The 24,425-nt window shown below is 39.5% G+C and overlaps 1 protein-coding gene across 1 annotated transcript in view; it reads left to right on the forward strand.

The window, feature by feature from the left end:
* The window catches only part of LOC149147565 (transcription factor ILR3-like), a 73,622-nt gene that overhangs the window by 34,405 nt on the left and 14,792 nt on the right, over positions 1–24,425 (forward strand). Inside the window, exon 2 of the mRNA XM_089438127.1 lies at positions 20,823–20,891. Coding sequence (XP_089294253.1) covers positions 20,823–20,891 — 69 coding nt within the window. The remainder of the gene's footprint in view (positions 1–20,822; positions 20,892–24,425) is intronic.

Consider the following 24,425-nt stretch of genomic DNA (forward strand, 5'->3'; position numbering starts at 1 on the left):
CATAAAGCCGGAGTAGATCACCCCCAATCATGTCAAAGAAACCTGGATAGAATTCCACAGTCCAGCCAGGACTCTTATCCTTTTGCATTCCTTTAAGAACAACCTCCAACTCTGCAGACGAGATAGGCTCCATCAAGCTCTGATTATCTTCCTCATCTGCAAACCGTAGAAAGAATTGAGCCAACCGAACCACTTCAGCAATAGTGACATCCTCCGCTGCCTTGAAAAGGTTTTTAAAGTAATTTTTCCCCAAGGATGCTATCTCATCAAAGGTGTTTGCTCTGCCTCCATCTGGTTTTTGCATTTCCCAGATTGTATTACAGTTTTTCCTACCTTTGGCATAGTTTTGGAAGAACTTAGTATTCTCGTCTCCACTTTTTAACCAGACCGCTCGGATTTTCAGTCTCCATTATCCTTTTCAGCCAAAAGTCTTCTCTTTGAGGCCTCCAGTTGCATTATCCTTTGTTTGGCATCTACCGGTTCATACCCTCCACCCTCAGGAGATTCAAGTCTTTCTAGTTCATCTTCAATGTATTTGAGTTCCGCCTCATCTCTGGCTTACTTCTGCAATGCCGATTGGATGGAAGCCTGCTTTACTTTTTAAAATTTGTCCGCAAACTGATAAGCAATTGAGATGCCCAAATCCTGATTATAGGGGATCCATGTATCCTTTATCATCTGCACAAAAATTTCTTCATTCATCCAGGAGGGATTAAATTTAAATGGACTTCCAGGTTTGTGATTACCTCCTTTCGACTCCAAAAAAACTGGATGATGATTCGAATCTTCACCAATTCCGATCCACTGATGAAACAGAGGGAGTTTTCCAACCAAATTTTCTGCCATAAGAAATCTGTCAGGACATTTGGCTACCATCGCATTACCTGTTCTCCTATTCCTACAGGATGGTTTAAACTTTATAGTTGATGAGATTAACATCGATGAGATGACTGTCGACCAATCTCCTAGTAAAAAAATCCTAAGTGATCTGGAAGAGCTTGAGGACCCCGGACTTCTGATTACCCCAAAGAGAAATTCAGATCGCCTCTGACTATGAGATTGTCCTTCTTCATAAAGGATTTGGTTAGTAAGTTGTTCCAAAAAAGGGTTCTTTCATGGCAGGGTCCATGACTCCATATATGTTAACAACAGATAGCTCCATGCTTAAGTTCGATGCGAAAATATTGCAGGACTTCTTGTTACTTTTCAGGCCTGCAACTATTCTTGTATGCGGATGTCCTCTCATTTGTGGCACGTCCTGATGTTTTGCCATCCTCAATGAAGTAGAATTTATGGAGCAGACCTAGAAAAGCAGAACAAGGGAACTGAAAATAAATGAAATGACAATAGGCTTTAGAGAAGATGGGTCTGCCATCTCGGCTGATATAGAGCAATTGTTACCTGCCATATTTCCAGATATAGAGCAATTGCTGCTCATGCATTCTGGCTTGGTGGTGCTCTTCCTCCACCTTTAATATTTAATAAAAAATGCGAAGTACCATTTCTGCCAAGGTTTCTAAATGGCATCGCCAAAATTTACCAAACCAGGGGCATTCATCATTTGGAAACATTTTTTTGATTACAACTGTGACAAGTGTGCCCTACCCTATCATGAGAATGTTACAATGAACTATAGTCGGCTTACAATAGGATTATTCAATGATATCCATGCTCAACACCACCTTGGCTAAGATGCCATGACTGGGGGGGGGGGATTTATTCTATGAAAATGACTCAGTACTTGCACCTGGCCCCATCTGCAAGGAATGGCTTGATATGCAGGCAAGACGAGATGACCTTCATGCATAGGTGAGATGGCTCATGAGGGGCAAATGTGTCTTTAGGAATTTCAACCTTGGTGGGGGTTTGGAACACCTCTGCTTTACCATTGAACCAAGAACCAATTGACCATTTCGAAACAATATTAGTTTTTTGTTCGTGACTAATGTTAGCTCTTCTGCAGGCAAGACAAGATGGCCTTCATGCATAGGTGAGATAGCTCATGAGGAGCAAATGTGTCTTTGAGGAATTTCAACCTTGGTGGGGGTATGGAACACCTCTGCTTTAGCATTGAACCAATAACCAATTGACCATTTGGAAACAATATTAATTTTTTGTTCGTGACTAATGTTAGCTCTTCTTCCTCTTAATCTCCTCTTTGATAGGTCCCAAGGGGCATATTTGGCTAACCAATTAGCTATCTTGTTTGTGGGTATAGCTTTTAATCTGAAGCTACAGAAGACCTCTGCATCAAAATGATAATAACTAGTCTTCTTCCACCTCAATTTTCCATATCTGAAGTTTGAGACAGGCTTTTATTCAGGCCTTTATTTCTGCTTTATTGATTGTATCCTTGCCATTGTTTTCCATAAAGATATTTATAATAATATGTCTAGTGTCCATCAGAACTCCTCCTCTTCCTGCCTTTCCTGGGTTTCCCTTCATCAGCTTTACTTGAGATCTATGTTAACGGATCTGTCAGGCCCAGTGGCTGGATCTGCAGATCCCCGGATTGGAGATGGATTTAGATCTGGATTCATGGAGATCTGCCCAGCGTCTGCCTGTTTGTAAAACTGTTTGACGTCAGCACAAAATTCCAAAGCAGATGTCAGTGCAAAATTCCAGAATGAAAAAGTCAGTGGACGAGTCGCCTGCTAATTGAAAAATCAGCAGAGTGAATAGTAAATTAGGCAGTTGGCCTGCGATAGTTGATTAAATTTTCCTTGGTTGACCATATTATAATCCTTAATGCAGACCATATAATAAGCACAGACCTTATGATAAACTTTAATGCTTATGAGGTAAATATTATAAGCTACGGACATTTATTTAGATATTCTAATTAATTTTTAAGTTGATTATCAAGTGTAAAAAGGAAAGTAGTATAAAGTAAGTATAATAGCCATTTAATATAAATATATAACTAATAATTAATATTTGAATGTTATGATACATTAATTCTAATATTAATAAATGAATAATTATTTTAAAAAGTATTATATAGAAGTTACATATTAAAAAATTACATATTTTTATTTTTATTTTTATATAAATTTAATTAATGTTTAATTGATATTTATAAATGATACATTAATTCTGATATTATTCATCCAATAATTATTTTTACAAGTATTATATATAAAAAAATTATGTTTAAAAATTAATATATGTTCTTATTTTATTTTTATACAAATTATAATTTTTAAAAATTATAAAATATTTTATATTTGTTTGTACTTGCCATTTCGTTACTGTATTCGGATCCTGCCTTTGAAAAAACCTGGCGGATCTGTATCCTGATCCATATCTGGATTCGAATCGTGGTAACTTAGCTTGAGAGCTTCTCTGGGTGGTCTCCCGACTCTCCAGTACTCTAGAAATCGAAAATCGTTGATTGGATCTCCTATTTGTAAATGTTCTTAAACTTGTATCTTTTTATAGTCATCAAGTTCTCAACAGAATTGTTCCTTTTTCCTTCCTGAGAAAATATTCTCCCAGAGAACTAGAAATAATAGATATCTCGACACAATGAAATGTCCTTGAATGATTTCTGGTTCAATTTGTGCGTCTAGGTTCAGTGTGTTTAATGCAGGCAAAGAAAAATGAACTCATACCTCTTAATTTCATGAATCTGTTTCTTAGCTATTATCTGATAAATATCTACTACACAGTTTTTACTAAGTTTATGATTTCATTTGAGAGCTCTTGAAATTTTATTTTCTTATCTTAAAGCTTTTCTGGTAAATCAAGGTGTGTTTAGGTTAGGAGGAAAATTTGAAATAAATCCGCAACAGTAATATTCCTGCACTTTCAGACATCTAAACGCTATATTTAATATGTATTTATAAATGCTAAGACATGCATTTATTTGATCCATTAATGAGGGACTTTCAGACCACTTACTTCACCGACATAGATACCTTGCAATGTTATCATAAATGGACCGTTCATCTAACTGGTAGGGCCCAAAAATGTGAAACAGACTGGAACCTGAAAAAACCTCAATCAAAAAACCAGTTCATAAAAAATACATAAATATACAAATTTTGAAAAGTAAACAAAATATATATATATATATATATTATATGTGTGCATCCATATGAATCCAAACCATTAGAAACAAATATGCAAAGTTTCTCCTATATATAGCAAGGGTGCATATAACCAAATAGCACTGAGTGGAGTCCATCTCTGAACCAAAAATACATCAACAAAGAGGCTCTATATGGCCTCTAGAGTCCAAAAATAAATCATGCTATAACAAATACCTACATATCATCAAAATCATTGCTTATATTGGTATCCATATCATCAATATCACCCTCTAAGCATTAAAATAAGATAGAAAAAGCTTAACATGTCAAATTGAGATTTTGTTGGAGTGATGGGTACATTTTTGCTAGGGTCATTATAGAGGAGTTCAACGATCAATGCCACCAATGTGAAGATACATAAGAGGGCTTGGTGCTCTTGGTTACATGCTAGTTCCCTACCCTCATACATGACAAATTCCAATGGAATCGTTTCAATTCCCCCAATCCTAAAATTCTGAAAAGTGTTATGTTTGCTGGATTTTTTGTTTGTTTGTTTGTCAAGTTGTCTGTGTTCTTCCATGCTTGACCTGTGGCTCAAGAAACTGCGACCTAGGGACATCTAAGCCCGTCAAAGTTACCCGGGGATCGCACCCGGCTTGGGACACACTAGCGCTAAGCTGACTGGATTTTAGTGTGTTTCCTCCCCCTAACATGGACCCAACAACCTCCGTGAGGTTTGATCCTGAGTTGTCTTACTAACGAGGCCCATCTTCAACTGGTAGTGCTAGTGGTACTTCTTGTCGCACGAAATGTCTAGGCACCGCGACAACGACTCAGATCGGGGGCTATGACCCTGATCCCCAATCTCTCTATTTAAGCTGTCTCCCAACAATAGGTTAAGGGGGGTAGACCCTACGGAAATGAAAGGAAGGAGAACTCACTGGGAACCAACCGGTTCGGGAGACATAGTCAAGCGACCAAGTACTTGTTTTAGATTTAGCAAGACTTATAGGATCGATTAGATTTAAACGATTGATACTAGTGCCTTATGGAGTCAACTATCTTGCTATGAAATTTAAGACCAATAATTGATGAGAAACTGTTGCTTTTTTGAATAACTATCTTATATGAAATGCAAATCTTGAAACTAATGTGAGATATAGGAATCTTGTTAAATTTTAGTTAAATGCCTATCTAAGTTTTAACCCTTCAATCCTTTCTATATCGAGCTTGATTTCACAGTAAGTGGCAGAGAGAAGATAAGGTGAAGCACACTAAGGTGCGATTAACGATACATCTCCTGAAAATCTAACATACTCGGTGCCTTCAGCGCTGCAGAGAGCTGCGGCTCTGACGACTACAAGGTCACTGTTTTAAGTACTATTAAAACCAGGTTTTTCAAGCAAAGATGGATGGGTACCTATCTTTCTATCGACCAAGCTTATGCTTGGAAGTAAATTTTAATTATGCAAGACTAACTTAATATGTAAATGCACGAGATGATTAGAAGATGGAGCAAGATGAAGCTAGATTAAGGATTGGAAGTGCTCATGTCACGATTTATTTCTAAGTTATGTGACAAAGCCTTAATAATTGCCAAAATATTCACTTCACCAGATAGTGACTAAAAGATAAACCACTTAAAACATTCAGCTCAACAATGTCACAGTTTAATGCCCAATATGAAATTAAATCACAAGCTTATCACATAAAACTCATCTAAATTCTTTCCAATGCAATTATAGCTCAAAGAGAACAAAAACTTCTCCACAATTCTTCAATATCACCCCTCAAGATAATGCCAATTATATATTATGCTCAAATACTCAATTTAGGAAACAAAAGATATGCAATTTACCACAATTCCATGAAAGAGTACTTAACAATTACTTGAAAAATTTTCAAAATTTAATTTGCAATAGATATCCAATAATTCAAGTAAATAAACCCATGCTTAGAGCGATTAAAGATAGTTAATATCTAATGACAATGATCATGAAACTTAGCAAGACTTGAGCACTTAAATTTCGAAAATTAATTACCATGGAAAACCCATGAAATTTAAATTCCAAGTACTTCAAGCAATTCCGGAATCAAAATGATTTTCTTAAGTAATTCAAGCCCAAAAGATACTTATTGTTTTCCTATAGTCAAACTTAGAGATTTAAAAAAAATGAAACTGCCTTGACTATAGAAAAATTTAAAATATTTTTACCACCTATTTTTTTTAAAGACTTGGATCTCAAAAAACCTTTATCACAAAAAATAAAAAAAAATAATTTAAGATGAACTTTCATTTATATTACTCTTTTATTAAATTTTGATGTGATAAGGTTTATGAATGAAAATTAAAATTTTAAAGTGGCAAATGTGAAAATTTAAGTTTTACAGAGGCTAAAGGCTAAAAATTAAATCGAATTGCAAACTGAAATTTTAATCCCAAAAATTTGAAACGAAATCTAATGAAGGCGTTTAAAAAAGGGCAAAAATTGATTTTTTTATTGTTTTGATTAAAGCTAACCCTAAAAAAATCGAATGAAGTGAAATGAAAGAGGCAAGGTCGAGGGGTGTAAAAGCAGCGAGATAGATTGTATGTAGGTTGGAGCGGCGGGGAGTAAGGGTTAAAGAAAAAAACGCGATGGTGAGGAGGTAGTGTAGGTCGACAAAGCAACGAGCAAGGGGAGCCACGACAGGGAGATGGCAGCACTGAGGCAGGATGGCAAAGAGGATGGAACACAGAGACGAGGACGCACAGAAAAGAGGGAGAAAGATGCGGGAATAAGGAGAACGACGCAGGGAAGGAGAAGCAGACAAAGGAAAAGGAGCACGCTGGAAAGCAGCGAGGAGGGAGAACGCAAGTCGAAGGGAAGAAAGGACGGGAGCTGTGGACGCAGACAGAGAAGCAAAGCCGAAGGAGCCAGGTGCAAAGGAAGGAAAGAAATGAGTTAGGGCTGCGGATAGGAAGAGTGAAGGGGAAGAAGAAAAACACAGCAGGAGAGGGTTGCGATTTGGCAACAACAAAGGGAGAAAACGCAGCAAGGAAAAACGATTTCAAGTAGAGGGAAAGAAAGGAAAAAACACAGAGAGCTTAGCAACGAAATTTGAAGGGTTTCAACGTAGTGAATGGTAGCCCAAGAACCATAAAAAATTTCCCGAAAATTTATATATTAGATTGATATACTTCTGCTTCAAATTTGTTCTCAGAAAAAAAACTTATGAAATCCTCAGATCTAAATTTGAAACCCTTGAATTTTTTCTTTTTATTCTTTTTTGAATAATCTTCCTTGCTAATTTTTTTAGGCCAAATCTTGCCCTCCATGTTATAGTTCTGTCTCCAAATTAAATTTTTCCTTTAGATCTGCACTTGCAAAATAGAAAACAAAAATATCCCGATATATACGAAAAATAAATAAAAACCCAAGACCCAAATTAAAAAAAAATTCATATCTATACAATATAATTACAAACCTATACAAAATATCTACAGATCTATGCACAAGAGTTGCGGATTTGTTAGTTCTGAGGAGTATGAGTCCAACTTCGCTCCCAGATCTGAAGATCTAAGGCTCTTACTAGCCAAATCTATCAATTTTTCCACAGAATATTTAAAGGATTTTGGTTTTTGGAGAGGTACTAGCGCAAAAGCTTCATGCATAAAAATTTAATTTTTAGATAAATCTTGAAATTAGTATCTCTTCAGAAAATATATGTTGAGAGTCGGTTGGTCTAACCGAGGACTATCCCCAAACGCTTAATGAAAAGCCTTAGAGATCTTCTGCAAAAACTAGATCAACCATCAAACCAAGTAGATAAGATAAGATAATTTTATTAATGTCCAACAAATGACCATAATAGGTCAACGAGACTGCCGGTTACAATGATTACATCATGCCAAGCCGGTGGACCAAACGGTCCACTTTAACATTTCTTTTAAAAAGAAGAAAACACATGTAAATGTAAATGTAAATGTAGAAGCTAGAAGCTGTCGGCTTCTAAACAAAGCACTGCGATGAAGCAGAGAAGGAGAAGAAGAAGAAGGAAAATGGGGGGGAAGGAGTCCCTTGTCCAGTTCCTACTCCTAACATCCGAGGCCGAGAGAAGAAAACTGAGAGAAGCTTGTCAAAGTTTGCTGTCCTATGGGCATATTGGGCTGTCGCTACTGTCGCCTGGATGTTCTAGGGCACCTCCCAGGGGTGGATCCAATCCTGGAGCACTGGTGCAGTCTGGTGGGTTGGCTCCCCCGGGACCGCGCTGATTTGGTCTTAGTGTCTGTGGGTCAGTCAATGGTTCTTTTGGTGCCCTGCGCTGATGGTAGTGCCCTAAAGAAGTCTGTGATCTTCTATGTGGTGTCCGATCTGGTTGGGGGCTGAAGAAAACGGGCCCGAAATCTGAAGGCCTCCTGGAGATAAAGTGCAAGGCATCTCGGATCAACATATCTGAGGAAGCTGGTTAAAGTCTGAGAAGACTTGAAGAGACAATGGAAACGACCTCGAATCTCATAGTAGACCCTATCGATGTGGTGATCTGTCTCCGCTCGGAGTCTGTGAGACCCAAGTCTAAGCTGCTTGAGGGGGATTCCAAGGGCATGCATCCAATGCTGGAACGTGTACTGGGGTCTGATGATGAGCCCATCCCTGATCTCCAGGCAATGCTCCGCGTAGAAGGCCATTTTTGGATGTAACCCATTGGGAGGGTTGGTCCATGTCGTTTGAATGTATCGTTTGTAAATATCCTCCTTAATGATTGTATTCAGTTCTTGCTGATTGGGAAGGAGGTGGCCTGGAGCATTTAGAGAGTACTGAAAAGGAGGGAGATGGTCAATCTGGATTCCTGAAGCCTCCAGAAGCTCTGTCACACTGGTGTACCAACAATTGGATCGACCTTTCTGCATACAGGCGATGTTCTCTGAGGAGCAATATTCTAAATATGGGTATCTGTCACGACCCTTCCTCGCGTCTGCCAGGCCTCGAAGCCTGTGCAAGAGCGACACTAACCTGAATATCACCTCTAGGCGGAAAGGTTGAGCCCCAAACTCTGCTAGAATGATGTGCTGAGGAACTGTCTGCTTGCACCTAATGAAATGATGCAAAAGGAGGGTTTGGACCCGCTCCGCTGAAGCCCAATCTGACTCTAGGAGAGAGGGACCCCAAATCTCTGAGCCGTAAAGCATTGTGGGGCGAATCAAAGTGTCCATGATGCTCATTTTGGACGAGATGTCCTGGAAATGGTGCCAGAAAAACTGCCTCTCCAGAAGGGCTAGGGAGCCATACCCTTTGTTGATCCGAGGTTGAAGGGCTGGCCGCAGGCTGAAGCGAGACCCTGAAAACTGAACTCTCAAATATGTATAGGTGGTGACAATCTTGATCTCCTCTCCTTTAAATAGGAAGTGGAAGTCCGAGGTTTTCTCGACTCCATTGAAGATAATCACTTTGGTAACACCCAAATTCACAGTTAGATGCTTCCGGTCACAAAAAGTTGCGAGAGCATCCCGCTGTCTCTGAAGGCCTTCTTGGGAGGAGGCTATAAGGGCAATATCGTCTGCAAAAAGGAGGATGGAAATCAGGACCTGGTGAAGAAGACACCCATCTGTATCTTGGATATGCTCCCGGAGGAAGGACTCAAGCTCATCGATACAGATCCCGAATAAAGTAGGAGAAAGGGGGCATCCTTGCTTGACTCCAATGGTGCTTCAGATGAAATCCGACATTCCTCCGACTGCACGGAGGCGACCAAGGACGGCATCATAGAGGAGAGTCGAGGAAATACCAATCTCTCTTAGCCTTTGGAAAAGATCTTCCCTCGGGACTGAGTCAAAGGCTTTCTGGAAGTCTACAAAGCAGCAATACACTTTAGAGGATCGATGCCTAGCCTCCTCGATCACTGCACTATGAGTAAGGATGTGGTCAATCATCTGGTGGTTTGGGCGGAATCCTGCTTGGCCCTTGGCCCTGAGTTGTCTCTGCTCAAGGAAATGGGAGAGTGTCCTATGGAGTGCTGTAACATATAGCTTGGAGAATGTGTGCCCAACCATGATTGTCCTGTAGTTGTTGGGATCGGAAGTAGGCCCTGACTTGTGGATTGGGTAGATAATGTGGTGTGACCGACGATTCGGAAATCCATCCCGAACCACCTGGTTGAAAAGGTCCACCAGATATCCTATTAGTGGGCGAAGTCCATGCTTGAAGAATTCTGCCTGGAAGCCTTCTTCGTCTGCTGCTATTCATTGTCCATATTGGCTCTCTGATATCTTTGTCGGAGAAAAGGCGACAGGAGGTGGGGGGGAAGTAACCTGAATCAGAGGCTGCCCAGGAATGTCATACAGTTGGGAGGTGTGGGAGAACATTGAGGCAGGATCAAGGTCGACTGGGGTAGGTGAGCGTCGGGAAAGGATGGTCCCCCATAAATCTTTAGGGGAGCGAAGGAGGAGAGTAGAAAGAACCTGTCTTCTATGGGCAATGAAAAGGCGCTTCTTGTGGCAAAGGAGGCAACGGTAGGCTGAATAGAGGTCTGGGTATGTTGGTAAGGAGTTTCGGAATGCGTGTCGGAGGTCCTGATGCATAGACTTGCATTCCTGGTCATACCATTTATTCATAGGGCAATTTCCCGGTTTGCGAGAGGTGGTGGCGGAACGGGTAGAATGGGGGAAGGATTGGAGCGCAGCTTCCCATATTGCATATGAGAGGCACTGGTATTTGTCCTTGGCGGAGCTGAGAGAGGTGAACTGGGACTCCGATGGGAGTGCCTGTCTGAGGATAGAGGAGAAGAGATCAGGGTCACCCTCGTCAAATCGGAAGGTGGTCCTGGGAGGGCTGTGGGGAAGAGTAGGATATGGATTCAGGAGGTCAAATTGCAGAGAGAGTGAGAAGTGCATGATCTGCGAGAGGGATGGGGGTGATCGAGAAATTTTTGATGTAAGGGAGGAGATCTAGGTTTGCAATAGCGTAGTCAACCACACTTGCCCCGCCTCCAAATGGTCTGCAGGTAAAGAAGTGCGATGATGGGAAACATGGTAGGCCATTCAGAATTACCAGCTCATGAGATTCTCCCAACTGTAGCAGATATCTCCCATAGGCTGTGGTGGGTCCCAAGTGATCCTCGGAGGTCCGGTGCATGCTGATCGTGGTCGGGTCAATCCCCCGAGTGCAAAATATATCCTCTGTCCGGTTGTGCATAGGAGTCTGGAGGTCTTTGGTCTGGGCATTGAAATTCCCCGTGAGAATGATGTCCCCTACTGCCGAAAACCTGGTGATGTCAGAGTACAGGTTTGTAAAAGGGTCTCCATATGAGCTATTGTGAATAGCGTAGGAAGACGAGAGAGGTGAGAAGTAACAGACTGTGACATAAATGTCTCTCGTAGGTGATGTTTTGGCTCTTATCTGAATCCACATGAATCTGGAATACTCATCGGTCGCGACCACTGATACTCTGCTCCTGAGGCTATCACGGACGAGGCAAGCAACACCCCTTGATCTCCCGACAGCTCCTGAACTCTGTGTCTACTGTCTGCAAATTGCGGTCCACTGTTATCATGTAATGTCGGGGAGAGGTCGGACTAGGCTCGCGTGAGTCTCGGTAACCAGGAGGATATCTGCTGAGCTAAGGGCTTCATAAAGTAGGCTTGGTGAAGACCAGAAGGAGCCATTGCCATTCCAACAGTGAACCGAGAGATCCGTGCCCTGCCTCCTCTCCACTCGGGCCCGTCATTTGGAGCTACCTGAACGGGATGCCCATCCTGCGGGGAAGGTGTCTCGGATAACTGCGCGAAGGTTTCTAATCACTGCCCATTTCCCTGCCTGTTTGCTGTTGCAACCTGTTCCCTGGCTTGTTTCAATTCAACTACTTGAGCTCTTGTGAGGTCTTCATCCAAAAACACTTTATTCAGAAGAGAGAATAGCTTCCGCTTGGCTCGGAGTACCCAAAGTCTATCTGAGGAATCACGGAACCTGAGGAAGAGGGTAGAGTCCTGCCCTATCCAAGTTTTGTTCAAGGTTATCTCTGGTATGTCAAGAGTGTCGCATAGAAACCTGTTCCCTAGTTCCATTGGGTCCGCCGAGGGTGGAGGTGTAGGGAGTCCTCTTACCTTAAGATTTAATTCTCTTGCTTGTCGGGTTCTTTCCTCCATGAGCTTTCCCTGCACTACTGCCTCCACCGCTATGAGCAGAGGGGCCTTGTCCTTTCCTTTGACCACCTGTGCCCATGTGCTGATATGCGACTTCGTTTCTTGTTTAAAGGACATTTGTTGGGATCTAATTTCCTCCTGTTTGCTTTTAAGATCTCTGATCTCCGCCTGTAAATTCTCGTTGGAATTCTGCCCCGCACTTTGTTCTCGATATTCCTGCAGTGTTTTTCTGATAGATGCGTTGTCTCCCTCTACCGATAGAACTTTGTTTGACAAAGTGCCGATGTCGGCTCGCAGCCCGCGATTTTCCGCCTCTAGGTGTTCCATTTTCCTCACAATTTGTCTAATTTGGGATGTCTAGAAAGCAAAATCTGTTTCTAATGCAATATCAGTGGGGCTGTATACATTCTCACCTATATTGTGGCATTGCTATAAGTACTTCAACGGACCTTTGTTGTTGAAATCTTTGGACAGTGGCGTTTCGGCTTCCCCCGAGGTCCTTGTTGTGTTGCTGCTTTGTCTTGGTGGTTCAACAAGATGCTCAACCAAGGCCTGGATCCTTGCTCACGCACACGATGGTTGGTCTTCACGCAAAGGGCAGATATATGGGCTTCACGCAGAAAATTAAGTCTGCACGCAGAGGGCAGAATACGGGCTCTGGTCCAAACCCTTGAGCACCAGAGGTTGGTCTTCACGCAGAGTTCAACACTTGAGTGCAGAAGCAACCAACGGCTCTGGCAACAACACGCAGAGATAGGCAGCACGTGGTCACAACTCCAGCACGCAGACGCAGATGCAGACGCGAAGGGGCAAGCACGAAGGGGCAAACGCAGGGGTAGACGCGGGGGCAGATGAGGGAGCAGACGAGGGATGGCAGACGCAGGGGCAGAGGAGAGAAATAGAATAACAGTAAAGTTCTGAAGAAATAGAGATACCTTCTAATTCAATCAAAATTAAAAATGTTACCCTAGATCCAACAAACTGAATAAGATACATGTATTCAAATTATTATAGGAGAGCTATTGATTTGCAATTTTCAAATAATATTTGCAGAAATTAAAACCATGTTATTGCAAGTTGAAATTCCAAAGACTTTTGCATTAATTCCAGAAAATATACAAGAGAGCGTGAGAGCTTAGTACACGATTCAATGATCGGATGAAAAATACACTGACACCGACCTATAATTTAGAGATAAATTCTCCAACGGCTAGTTCACTTGATCCCGGTCAAAATAATTTCGACAGTTGAAAAAGATTTGATCATCTTTTAATCTAGTCCGTTGATTTTTTTTAGGAATTCCCTTGGCTCAGAACTTTTAAAAAATTATTTTTTAGGGCTCACGAATTTTCCTTTGGAAAATTTAAATTTACTTAGGATATAAATTAAATTTCTGGCTTAGGATTTTTAATTTAATCTGACCAACAAATTTAATTAATTGACTTTTGAGAGGATTAATTATTTTTCCAACCCTCTAATACTTAACCATGGTGTCTAATTATGAAGGATCATGCACTAAATATTTTTTAGATCAAGATTTTACATTTTAATAGATGAAGGGGGAAAACTTGGTCGTTATAGACCCTCAAAAAATACCCATTTCTGCGACACAAAATATAATCTAGTAGACCAATTGACTTGTAATAAAATAATCTAGCCAATTAACTAGGATTATTCCCAAATCACTTTTACATAGACTGGATCAAAACACTAATATAATACTTGCCTAAGATCTTAACAACAAAATCCACTCTAGCTTTGGGGTAAGAGTGGCGGGAAAAACTCTGCCGATCATTTGTGTCTAGAGACCCAGATAAATCAGTGAGACAAAACCTCCTAGAACGGAGATCGTCACCAAAACCATAGGTTTACCTAGGTTGTTACATACTGATGCCAACCTAAGCCGACAACACCCACAGTATGCATATAAAATGCATAATCTCATTTATTCCTAGGAATTTCATTTATCCTGCCTAGTCAAACCTTCACTAGTTAAGGTTTAAGACCCCTTAATAAATTCTCATGCGGAAATGTTTCAAAAACTAATCAATGGTCTAAACCTTAATTAATCACTCCAGCGGAAACTTTACTCAATCCTCATAAACTCTGATTAATTCTTAAACCCGCGCATATTAACCATACCTTCTTACTTTGGTCTCAACACTAATCATACCATGGTTAATTGCCCTTAATCCGCTTTATTATAGAAATATACATAAATCGCTTTTAACTTTACCTTTCCACTTTTTCCACGGCTTTGGCACATTTCCCAAGGCTCACCTAAAAATGATGCAAGATGATGCAGGATTGAACAACACCGATTGAATAGCAATTGAACAGCAATTGAACAACACTGATTGAATAGCAATTGAACAACACTTGCAATTGAACAACAATTGAACAACACCGATTGAACAACAATTGAACAATGCCCGATTGAACAACAATTGAACAACAATTGCTCCCACATTGACTTCCCACGTTGACTTTCCACACAAATCTTGTCAGATTAATTCTCCACCGTTTGATCAAGACACACTTGATCCGACACCCAGCAGTGATATCACATGGACTACTTGCACGACATTTAATTGCCCGATCATCTTACATCGCATGTCGCAATTTCTTCTGTCTAGGGTTCATTCACTCATGAATGATGCGATGCGATATTAATCCAACGGTCAGCACAACAATGATCCAACGGTCTGTGGCCCTTCAACTAACACACTGGTTAAATAATGGTTAACCCCCGCAGTTGACTGTGACGTCAGCGGTTGAAAACACGATTGACGACCAGGGTTTAATACAACGCTTTAACCATGATCAAAACTTTCGTCCGTTCCTATCCTTGCTCTTACTGATAACTTGATTTCATCGCCAGTTCACCATTCCAGAACGTCTTGTTATCAAGTTCAATTCTGCCAACTCATTTCTCCGCTTAGGAATAGTGCGTCGAGACTTCTTTGATTACTCCGCCTGCAACTTATACCTCTGTTTCTTTAACACCACTTCGAACTGGAATACATAATACACTTTGTATTATTTCCCTTCCTTCAAATTTCGTAATTACTTGACCTATACATACATCTATTAAATCTGATTGGAATCACACGGATTCTACCTAGACGATAAGTCTTTTGTCACTCAGAAAGACTTTTAGAAATTCCACTTGAATTCATTCATTATGGTTTATCACACAGAACCATAAATTCCCAATTACGGATCACTCAACACGCAAAAGGAATGACACACAGTCACAATGAATTCAATTTCCTCATTCATTAACAAATGTACAGATACAAATAAAACTTTGTTTTTACAATCTAGCTTTGGCCTGATCTGCCTTTACACGGTCTGTATCAATGGCCCTTTCTCATTTCAATGCCCGTAGGCTACAATCTAACCCTATCTATCTACTAACTCTCTCTCTAACTCACTTGACTTGACTAACTTGACTGACTCTTTCTCTGCCTTTTTGGCTTACATTTATACAAAAGGACTCTGTTTCCAATTCTGGTTTAGATCCTCGATCTTCTCAACTAAATCCTAAGAATCCTCTAAGTCCTCAATTAGTCCCTAAAATATCTTCTTTACCCCTTAAGGATCTCAACTTTCAACTAGTCCTAAGGATCCTCCATAAATCATGTACTACTTTCTAAGATTACAATATTTCAATCCATACTAATTACTCATCATCACTCATCTTCTCCTACATTCAAGAACATTTACAAATATTCTCACAATACTTAATTAATTCCTATTTTCATTAAAATCACTCAAAACCTAAGTAATTACATTAATTCAACACTTAGGAAACCAACTTCCTTAAAACACAAGACCCCCCTATGTCTACTAAAATACAATGATTCTTCTAAGCCAAATGCTCCTTCATCACATACATACGCGGTCATATTGAGATTATTTACATTTTACATATGCAGAATGGGCTGACATATTCAAAAAACTGCCGGCTGATGATGAGTCTGAATGGCACGAACACTTGAACATGATGGACCCCTTTTGCAAAAAAAGGGGTGTACTGCTATGGGTCGTTGACACAAAGTGGTCAATAGGGCTTGCCAAGTCTGTTGGATTTTGAGTGGGATCTAAAATTCTATTTTCTTCATATGAAATTCAACAAGGTTGGAACCACTCTCAAATATCCCGAGACAAATAATGGTGATGTAAAAAATTTAAGTAAAAGGATGAGTCCTTTTACTTCAATAATTTAACATTACCATTAATTGCATAGCATTAATAGGGAAATATGGTCAAATACTAGGCTGCCCCACTCATAAACTAGTTTTTTGTTTGTTTGTTTGTTTGTTCTTTAAAGTATACTTTGAAAGGTTTTTTCGGTAGCATTGTATGAAACCAGCCTGTTTCGTGAAAAATGTTGGTTCAGTATTGAACTGGTCTTTTCTACTCTGTGACAGCGGTTCAGACTCGTTTTCCCTCGAAAATGGTCAGACTGACTGGTTCAGTCCAGTCCGGTCTGGTTCTTATAACACTATACCTTGCGGAATTAAATTTCTATTCTCCATTATGAGACTTATTCAGAGATATCAATCTGCAGAATGGCTACAATGCCTTTGTTCTTTAGTGTAACCTGTACACAAGCAACCAGTGGACATGCCAATAGAAACCATGACTCTGCAAATACTCTGGCTTCGGTGCAACTCCTTTGCACATTAGTATCTGTTAATTTTTGGTATGTTCTATGCTTAAGAGCAATTTACTTCAATTTTCTTATTAGCCCAATATCAATATCCAGATTAGCAATCACATCAGCATGATGGTAAAATGCAGATAGAACATAAACATAAACAATAGAAGACAAGCCAAGACAAGAGGACACAAGATGTGGCACTAGCTAGGGACAAACCCCAATGTGGGGAAACCCTTGATCAATTCTTCTTATAATCTTCAATAGTTCAGCAAAGAGAGATAATACAAATATACAAAACTGATATTTTATGACAGCAACAACAAACCCTAACCAACAAAGTCAATGCTGGTCAAACAGGTCAGATTTGACCTCCAATCAAGCTTGGTCAAAGCTCAGTGAACTCGGCCTCCAACAGCAAGATGTATCAGTCCAAACATTGCTCATAATTCGGATTTCATTCTGCTAATGATGACTGTTTTGAACTTGCTGCAATGTTGCAATTCTGGGACTGGTTACGGCACTAACCACAGCCCCTAACAGCCCATCAAACTGGCCCAGAATAGCTCCTATTGGTTGCGGATGTCCTCCAATGGGATGCTGCCTTCCACGCTGCTCCTTTAGGGCAGTTTCAAGCCCAACACAAAGACTAGCCCCCCCAAAACAGCTGCAACACTTAACAGGACCTTAACTAGGTCTGCGGCAACTTCTTAGGAGGACTGTCCACCCTCCAGAAAGCCCTCAAGCAAACCTACTAGCCTCGGCCTCCAAGAACAGGGCATCGGCCCTCCAACCAGCAGCTCTGTCCTCTAAACGGACCCCTGAAACAACCCTTAAATGCCCTTGCTGTCACCTACAGCACACCCGAAATTCTTATGCTTCTTTCACGCTGTCAACAGGCTTCTTCTTGCTGCGTTAGGGCCTCCCTTTGACTGTGGATAGGGCCTCTCTTGACTGCGGCTAGGGCCTCTCTTGACTGCGTCTTTAGGCCTCTATTGACTGCGGCTTTAGGCTTTTATTGACTGTGGCTTTAGGCCTCTATTGACTGCGGCTTTAGGCTTTTATTGACTGTGGCTTTAGGCCTTCATGATTGCAGATTATGGCTCCTTTGACTGCGGCCAGATCTCCCTTCAACTGCGGCTAGATCTCTTCTCAAAACTGCTGCTAGGGCTCTCCCTTTAACTGCGGCTAGGGCAATTTTAATGACTGCGTCTAGGGCTCTCTTAGATGTCTCTTTCCACTACGCCTTCCTTGAGAGAAGACAAACCCAAACAAGTGGAGAGAGATCATGAGATGTTGTGTGTCTCAAATGACTTGAGGTCTCCTCTATTTAAATGTAATGTTGAGGTTGAGCTGCGGGTAATTTGCTTGCTGGTCGACCTTGACAAATTGTCAATAATACAAATATATTCATATCTCCATAGATACATGTTGGAATCGGATGATCTTTAGATCAATCCTACACCTCTCGGAATATCTCTTATGTGATTTTTACCCAAAGACGCTGTTATAATTTTAACAGTGTCAAACTTAACTAGACTCATCTTCTCAATATGATCAAGGCTGAGACACCTTCATGGTCTGGTGTGGGTGTTCAGTTCTGATTGTAGTGCACTGATTCCCAGCCAATTACTTCACATACACCACATATTGTAAAGTGCAATCAATACAAATCAAAATTTTGTTTAGTATGCAAAAATCCAACATTTAGCATGGCCAATGATATGACTGCAGGTATTACCAAACTTCTTTTCCAGAACAGATTCAAAAGAGCTATGTTCTACAGATTTATGCCCAATGGAACTCACTCCAGAATAGCACTAACTTGCCCATTGCAAATTTGCAATTGCATATGCAATCTGAGCTCTACTTTTCAAATATGTAACTCAGCACCTTCTGCCTTTGTTTAGAATTGGCACACTATTGTAGACTTGGACTCATAGAATGATGGAACCAATTGCCTTCTCTATGAACAAAACATATAGCATGATTGGTGTAATTGATTGCTCCAGCAAATATAAGGGACACTGCTGCTTCACTCAATGGAAACCAAAATGCTCAATATTTATGAAGCAAAACCAAACCCTTACTTCCAGGTTTTATATGTATATAGACTCAAGCTTTATCTTGAACATTTTAATGAAACAATATTCATAAATTTAATGTCTTTCCCCAATGACTGGAAGGCGAGATGCATCCTTGCAATGCTTTCACATACAAGTATTAGTCTGGACACTTGTTGAAGTTTTCAGAATTTATTAACTCATTCGAGCCATTCTAGACTCCTATTGGCATCTCCTGCCAACCAATCAAGATATATGGTCAAGGAAGAGAGACAAGACCATTTCTCAAGCCATTAAACTCTCCACATTGCACATACTCAATGCCTACATGTATTACGTATATGGCCAGCCCAATTTGTATCATCTCAAGGAGATGAAGACAGTGTACCAGTGCTGTGTACAGCTTGTACGGCCCCAAAGCTATGTTGCATGAAATGCCGACACATTGCAGTTTTTCCGAAACAGGTACATTTAGAATCGTCACCTCCCAAAAATGGAAACATTGGCTGAAACGTCATATATATGTAATATATAATTTTTTTAATAAATAAGTGAATAACACATTATCTTACAAGAAAAAAAGGAACAAGACCCATATATGACAATTTAGAAGGAAAACCAAGTCTATATTAACTCTCATAGATGATTACGGCATACGGCACCCGGCTTTTTGGCCGAGTTTTGGTGTTTCAGGTACCGGTACGGCCCGAAATGCTGGGTTCTTGTATTTTTCGTGCAACATAGCCCCAAAAATACTCACAAGCAGTGTACGGCCCTCCTGGAGTAGAATGGGCAGCATACAGCCTCATGTAATATCGCAAGTTCTGCGTGAATGCTGGATTATGATGCCAACAATCTGACGGGTTGAATTTTGTTATTACTGGGATTTAAATCTAGACACTTCACTAAATAATTGCAACAGCTATCTCATGACAGCTTTTGATCTCAATCTCGTAGTAAGATGAATGATCGGTAATACACAGCTGTTTGCATTCGTCAAATACTAGTGGATAAAGAAATCCTGACTGATATAATAGAACTAGAGCTGGGAATTCATCATCAGAATTATTATTCCAACTACAGGCACCATTTTAACACACAGGAATCACCAATAACTGACGCCAAGCTATTGACACAGCCATTGAGAAAATTTCATCACACAAAGACAAAAATGTTACCTTGGTAAACGAGCATTCACTGGTTGTTCAGTGATCTTAATCTGGCAATTTGTGGTTACAATGCCAGCTTGTGGCTCTCTGTGTGTACTCCTGTCTTTCCCCAAAAAACGCTTTGAAAGTCAATTTACAAGAAGATATAGGAGAGCTGGGGGGTAATGGGAAGGCCAAGAAATTAACCTTTCATTTCCCATTCCTTTTCTTCTTTTCTTCTCCTATTTTCTTTTATCTACTTTATTTAATGGATAATTCTTTGATTTTCCGTTCTTTTGTTTCATTTAATTTTTAACACTTGCATTGTATTTTATTATTGTCCTACCCTCATTAATTTCCAAATTGTACCTACATACTGAGTCTTACAACCATTATCATCTGTTCAGATCCATTTCAGATCATTATTGGATTCATATAGTTGGGTAGCCTTTCTTCTGAAAGGAATAACAGGAGAAAAGTCCAGGCTTTTACAAATTTCAAAGCTGAATTCTTTGAAGTCAGCATAAGTAAAATTTTCCAATACCTGGCATATCTTATCCCCAACTTTGAAATTCATGAAAGTTTATTTCTTGTACCTTGAAAATTAGAAGTAGGAACTTGGCATGAATGGAAAAGAAGATTATTACTTATGCACCCTCTTCTAAGTTCTTATATATATATACATATTCTGATCTGGATAAAAATTGAGCTTAATACAACTCTTTCATAGTTTTATCTTAATGTTGCTTGTTTATGTACATTTTCTAATTTATATTGTTTAATATTGTACAGTGGAAGTGTAGAAATTGATGGCCCCAACAAGGACATGGATGAGCAAGATAAATTATGTCCTAGAAAGAGGTACTGGATCTTGATTCTTTTTATTATGCCATTATGTTGTTTATACAGTTAGTAATGCTTAATATCAAAGGTTTAGTATATACCTTTTTAGATATAGTTCCATGCAAACGAGACTACTATTTAGGATTTCACCAACTTTTCTCTTTGGCAAGCCGAAGTTTTAATTTGAAAGGTTATTATCTAAATTGTCTCATCCTGGCAAATGCTAACTTTTAGTTTAAATAATTTTTTGGAGGGAAAATTAACTCTATATTTCAAGACCAGAGGTTTTTGTCTTGCTATAGAATGTTAATTTTTTTAATGCAACAATAAAAAGTTATCATTATAATTGTTAACATCACTTTCGCATAAAGTTCTAAATGATAGAAAAACTTTGTACACATTGAGTATGTGTTCAGAGATGAGAATTGTATTCAATTCCAGTATACTGAAGTTGAGAAAATAGTGAATTTTTTCATCCTCTGGGTTCCAAACTTTTCAGTCAAGTCAGCCAAGTTTCTTGGTCTAAGGTGCACTGATACTGCAGGGTGCAAGTTTCTATGGACTGTTCCTGGTTCCAATGATGTCATTGTAATAAAGGGACCAGAATGTATCATGAAGGTTATTTAGTGAGGTATTGGCAGTCCAAATGTATAGTTTCAGAAATTGCATAATGCAAGTGAAACAGTTTATTTCTTTCCCGGTCATACCCAGGCCTTTGTTTTTAATTTTGTTTCTGCACTAGTAATTCCATATCAGATATATTTGCTTTTATTTTGAGCTTCCATAGAGGTAGTTTCCTTTTGCAGGGGACCAACTTACAGGCTAAGTTGCACTGAAATGGATATGGGAACGGATACGGATATGGGGTTTGAAACGGTATATATATAACAAAATAAGAATTTCATATTACCATTCATCTTTTAAAATCTAGATTTTATATCTAAAAATACATAATCAATTATTATCTATCATCATCATCAATTCAGCATAAACATTGTTATCATCATTAATTAATAATGATTATTATAACAATAACATTCATAATTCAACATATCATCAAGTTTCTATTTCAAATTTCAATCAACATGACAAGTTACAACATCATCACCAAAATTAATAATGCACACTACATAGTACAAAGTACAAAATGAACTATGACTGGCAGTCTACTAGTATTATTCATTATTCATATGGCATATTATCAATATTCATTGTTCAAAAGTTTAGAACACCATCATAAATTACATTTACATCTCATCTAATATGTTTTCATTCATGTCACTCGGAATTACATCCTCTCCAGAAGTGGGAGCGTTGCTGCCATGTCCACTTGAAGATCCAACTATTGGTGCCTCCTCATCAAACAAAGTCATATGAGACCTAGCATTCAACGTGATATCCAAGTCAGGGACTCTAGTTCCACATCCCATGGTTTGGCGGGCCCAAATTTGTATTCATCTCTCGTGTGACAGAGAGTGAAGGTTTGAATGAACATACATTAGTTTCTCAGCTTTCTTAGAGCCCAATCTGTTTCGCTTCACTGAATGGATGAAGCCATAAGTACTCCAGTTCTTTTCTGTTGAAGAGGAACTAGTTGTTGAAAACAATACCAAGGAGAGGTGTTACTAGGCATTTATCCCTTTTAGCCTAGTAGACACATTAATGACTTTTGACTTGGTGACATTTATGAGTTATATTAATGTCATGGATGGAAGAGATACTTAAAAGTGGTGTACCATGTACTTTTTTAATATTAAAGTCACTTGCACTTTATAAAGTGACTATGTGCAAAGTACTAAGTGTACTTTTCTAATATTAAAGTCACTTGCACTTTATGAAGTGATTTTATGTGTAAAGTACTAAGTTCACTTTTCTAATATTAAAGTGAGTTGAGAAATTCACTTTATGAAAAAATTAGAAAAAGGTATACAACTTGAAAAAGGTACTAGGAGGCTCTAAGTAAAGGGGCCAATGTATGGGGGGGGGGGGGTCACTTGGGAAAAGTGATTTCAACCACCCATCTTGAGATTTGGAAATTAAATCTCAACCATTGAATCCTAGGGTTAGGGATTCAATCTTTTCCGAAGGACAAAAGGAGAAAAGGGAGGCTCATTTCCTCACTTCACAATTGAGAGGAGAGGAGAAGAGGAAAGGAGATCTTCAAGGAGAAATCGCTGCAAGAGAAGGAGAGTTCGATTTTCTAGGAGGGAGGCAGCCATAGGAGGCTCGAATCCCAAGGAAGAAACTGTACAAACTGATGCATGCATTTCGAGGAGGCAGCACAGAATTCGAGGGACAGCAGCGTGAAAATCGAGGAGCTGGGCATGATTTTCAAGGAGGTTCTGAGCACACATTTCAAGGAGGAATCAAATCAGAACAGGCCTGAAATTCGAGGCAGAAATTTCGGGAAGTCTGCTCCAGGTAGCACAAAAATCGAGGAGGTTTCCAGCTGCTGTTTGGCATGAATTTCTAGGAGTTACAGTCAGTTTTTTGCACAGAAATCGAGGTTGTATTTGCACAGATTTTGAGGCTGTTTTGGGCACAGAAATCAAGGCTGTTTCAACACAGATTTTGAGGCAGATTCTTGAGCACAAAAATTGAGGAGCTGAGCTGTGTAAAAGTGTAGAAAATTCTGGGCACTTAAAATTGTGAAAATCTGAAAAACATCAATGGGCACAATCTCCCAGATTTGCATTTAATGTTTCAGCTAAAAGGGGATAAGTACTGTGGTTATTTTTTATGTACTTAGACTAATTTCTCAAGCAATAAAATCCTCCTTTGAAGACTGGTTTTCCCCAAAAGGCTGTGGGGTTTTTCCGGGGTCACCTTGACCAAAAATAAGTGTCTCTCATGCTTGAATGCTTGCATAAATTTTAATTTAATTACAGCTGTTAGGAAATGTGAAAAATAGTAGAAGCACTCATTAAATGTTTACAATGAATGCATACTGAAAATTATATCAGCATGACAAAACATGTGGGTTGGGTCAAATAAACACTTGCAAAATTGTAAACTGGGCTTGTGGTGCAGATCATTAAATTTCTACGCAACCTGTGACAAGATCCTGATGGCCAATTTTTGGATATGAAGTTCCCCACCATAGTAGTTCCACCAATCAATTGGACTTAATTTGATCTTGTCCCACATACAATCAATATTAACACCCAATCCTCCGACTCCACAAAATGAACAAACTCTGAATGAATCCGAATCCCAATTTTACGATCTACAAAAAGCTTTTTTAAATCCTTGTGAGACTTTTGGGTCTTTGTTTGGTGCAGTTCATTCTGCGTCATTTAACAACTCTGCAGCATAATATTTTGGATTCATTGCATAGGCTAAAAGGTGTAATGGGGTGGTCATCTTGTTCCACCTTTTGGTCAATATAAAGAATTTCTCTAGGGCCTTCTCTTTGGAATTTATAACCACCCTTGTCTTCTCTATCATGGAATTAATGCCCTCATACACCTCTCCCAAACTAGGCATATTTGTGTCAAACAGGTGGAGCAAATCCACAATTGGCTTAGTAAATGCCAAGTGGTACTCCACCCT

This window comes from Pinus tabuliformis, chromosome 9 (assembly GCF_031772625.1).
Source record: "Pinus tabuliformis cultivar Carrire ecotype Pingquan chromosome 9, CPIR1, whole genome shotgun sequence".
NCBI classification, from domain to species: domain Eukaryota; kingdom Viridiplantae; phylum Streptophyta; class Pinopsida; order Pinales; family Pinaceae; genus Pinus; species Pinus tabuliformis.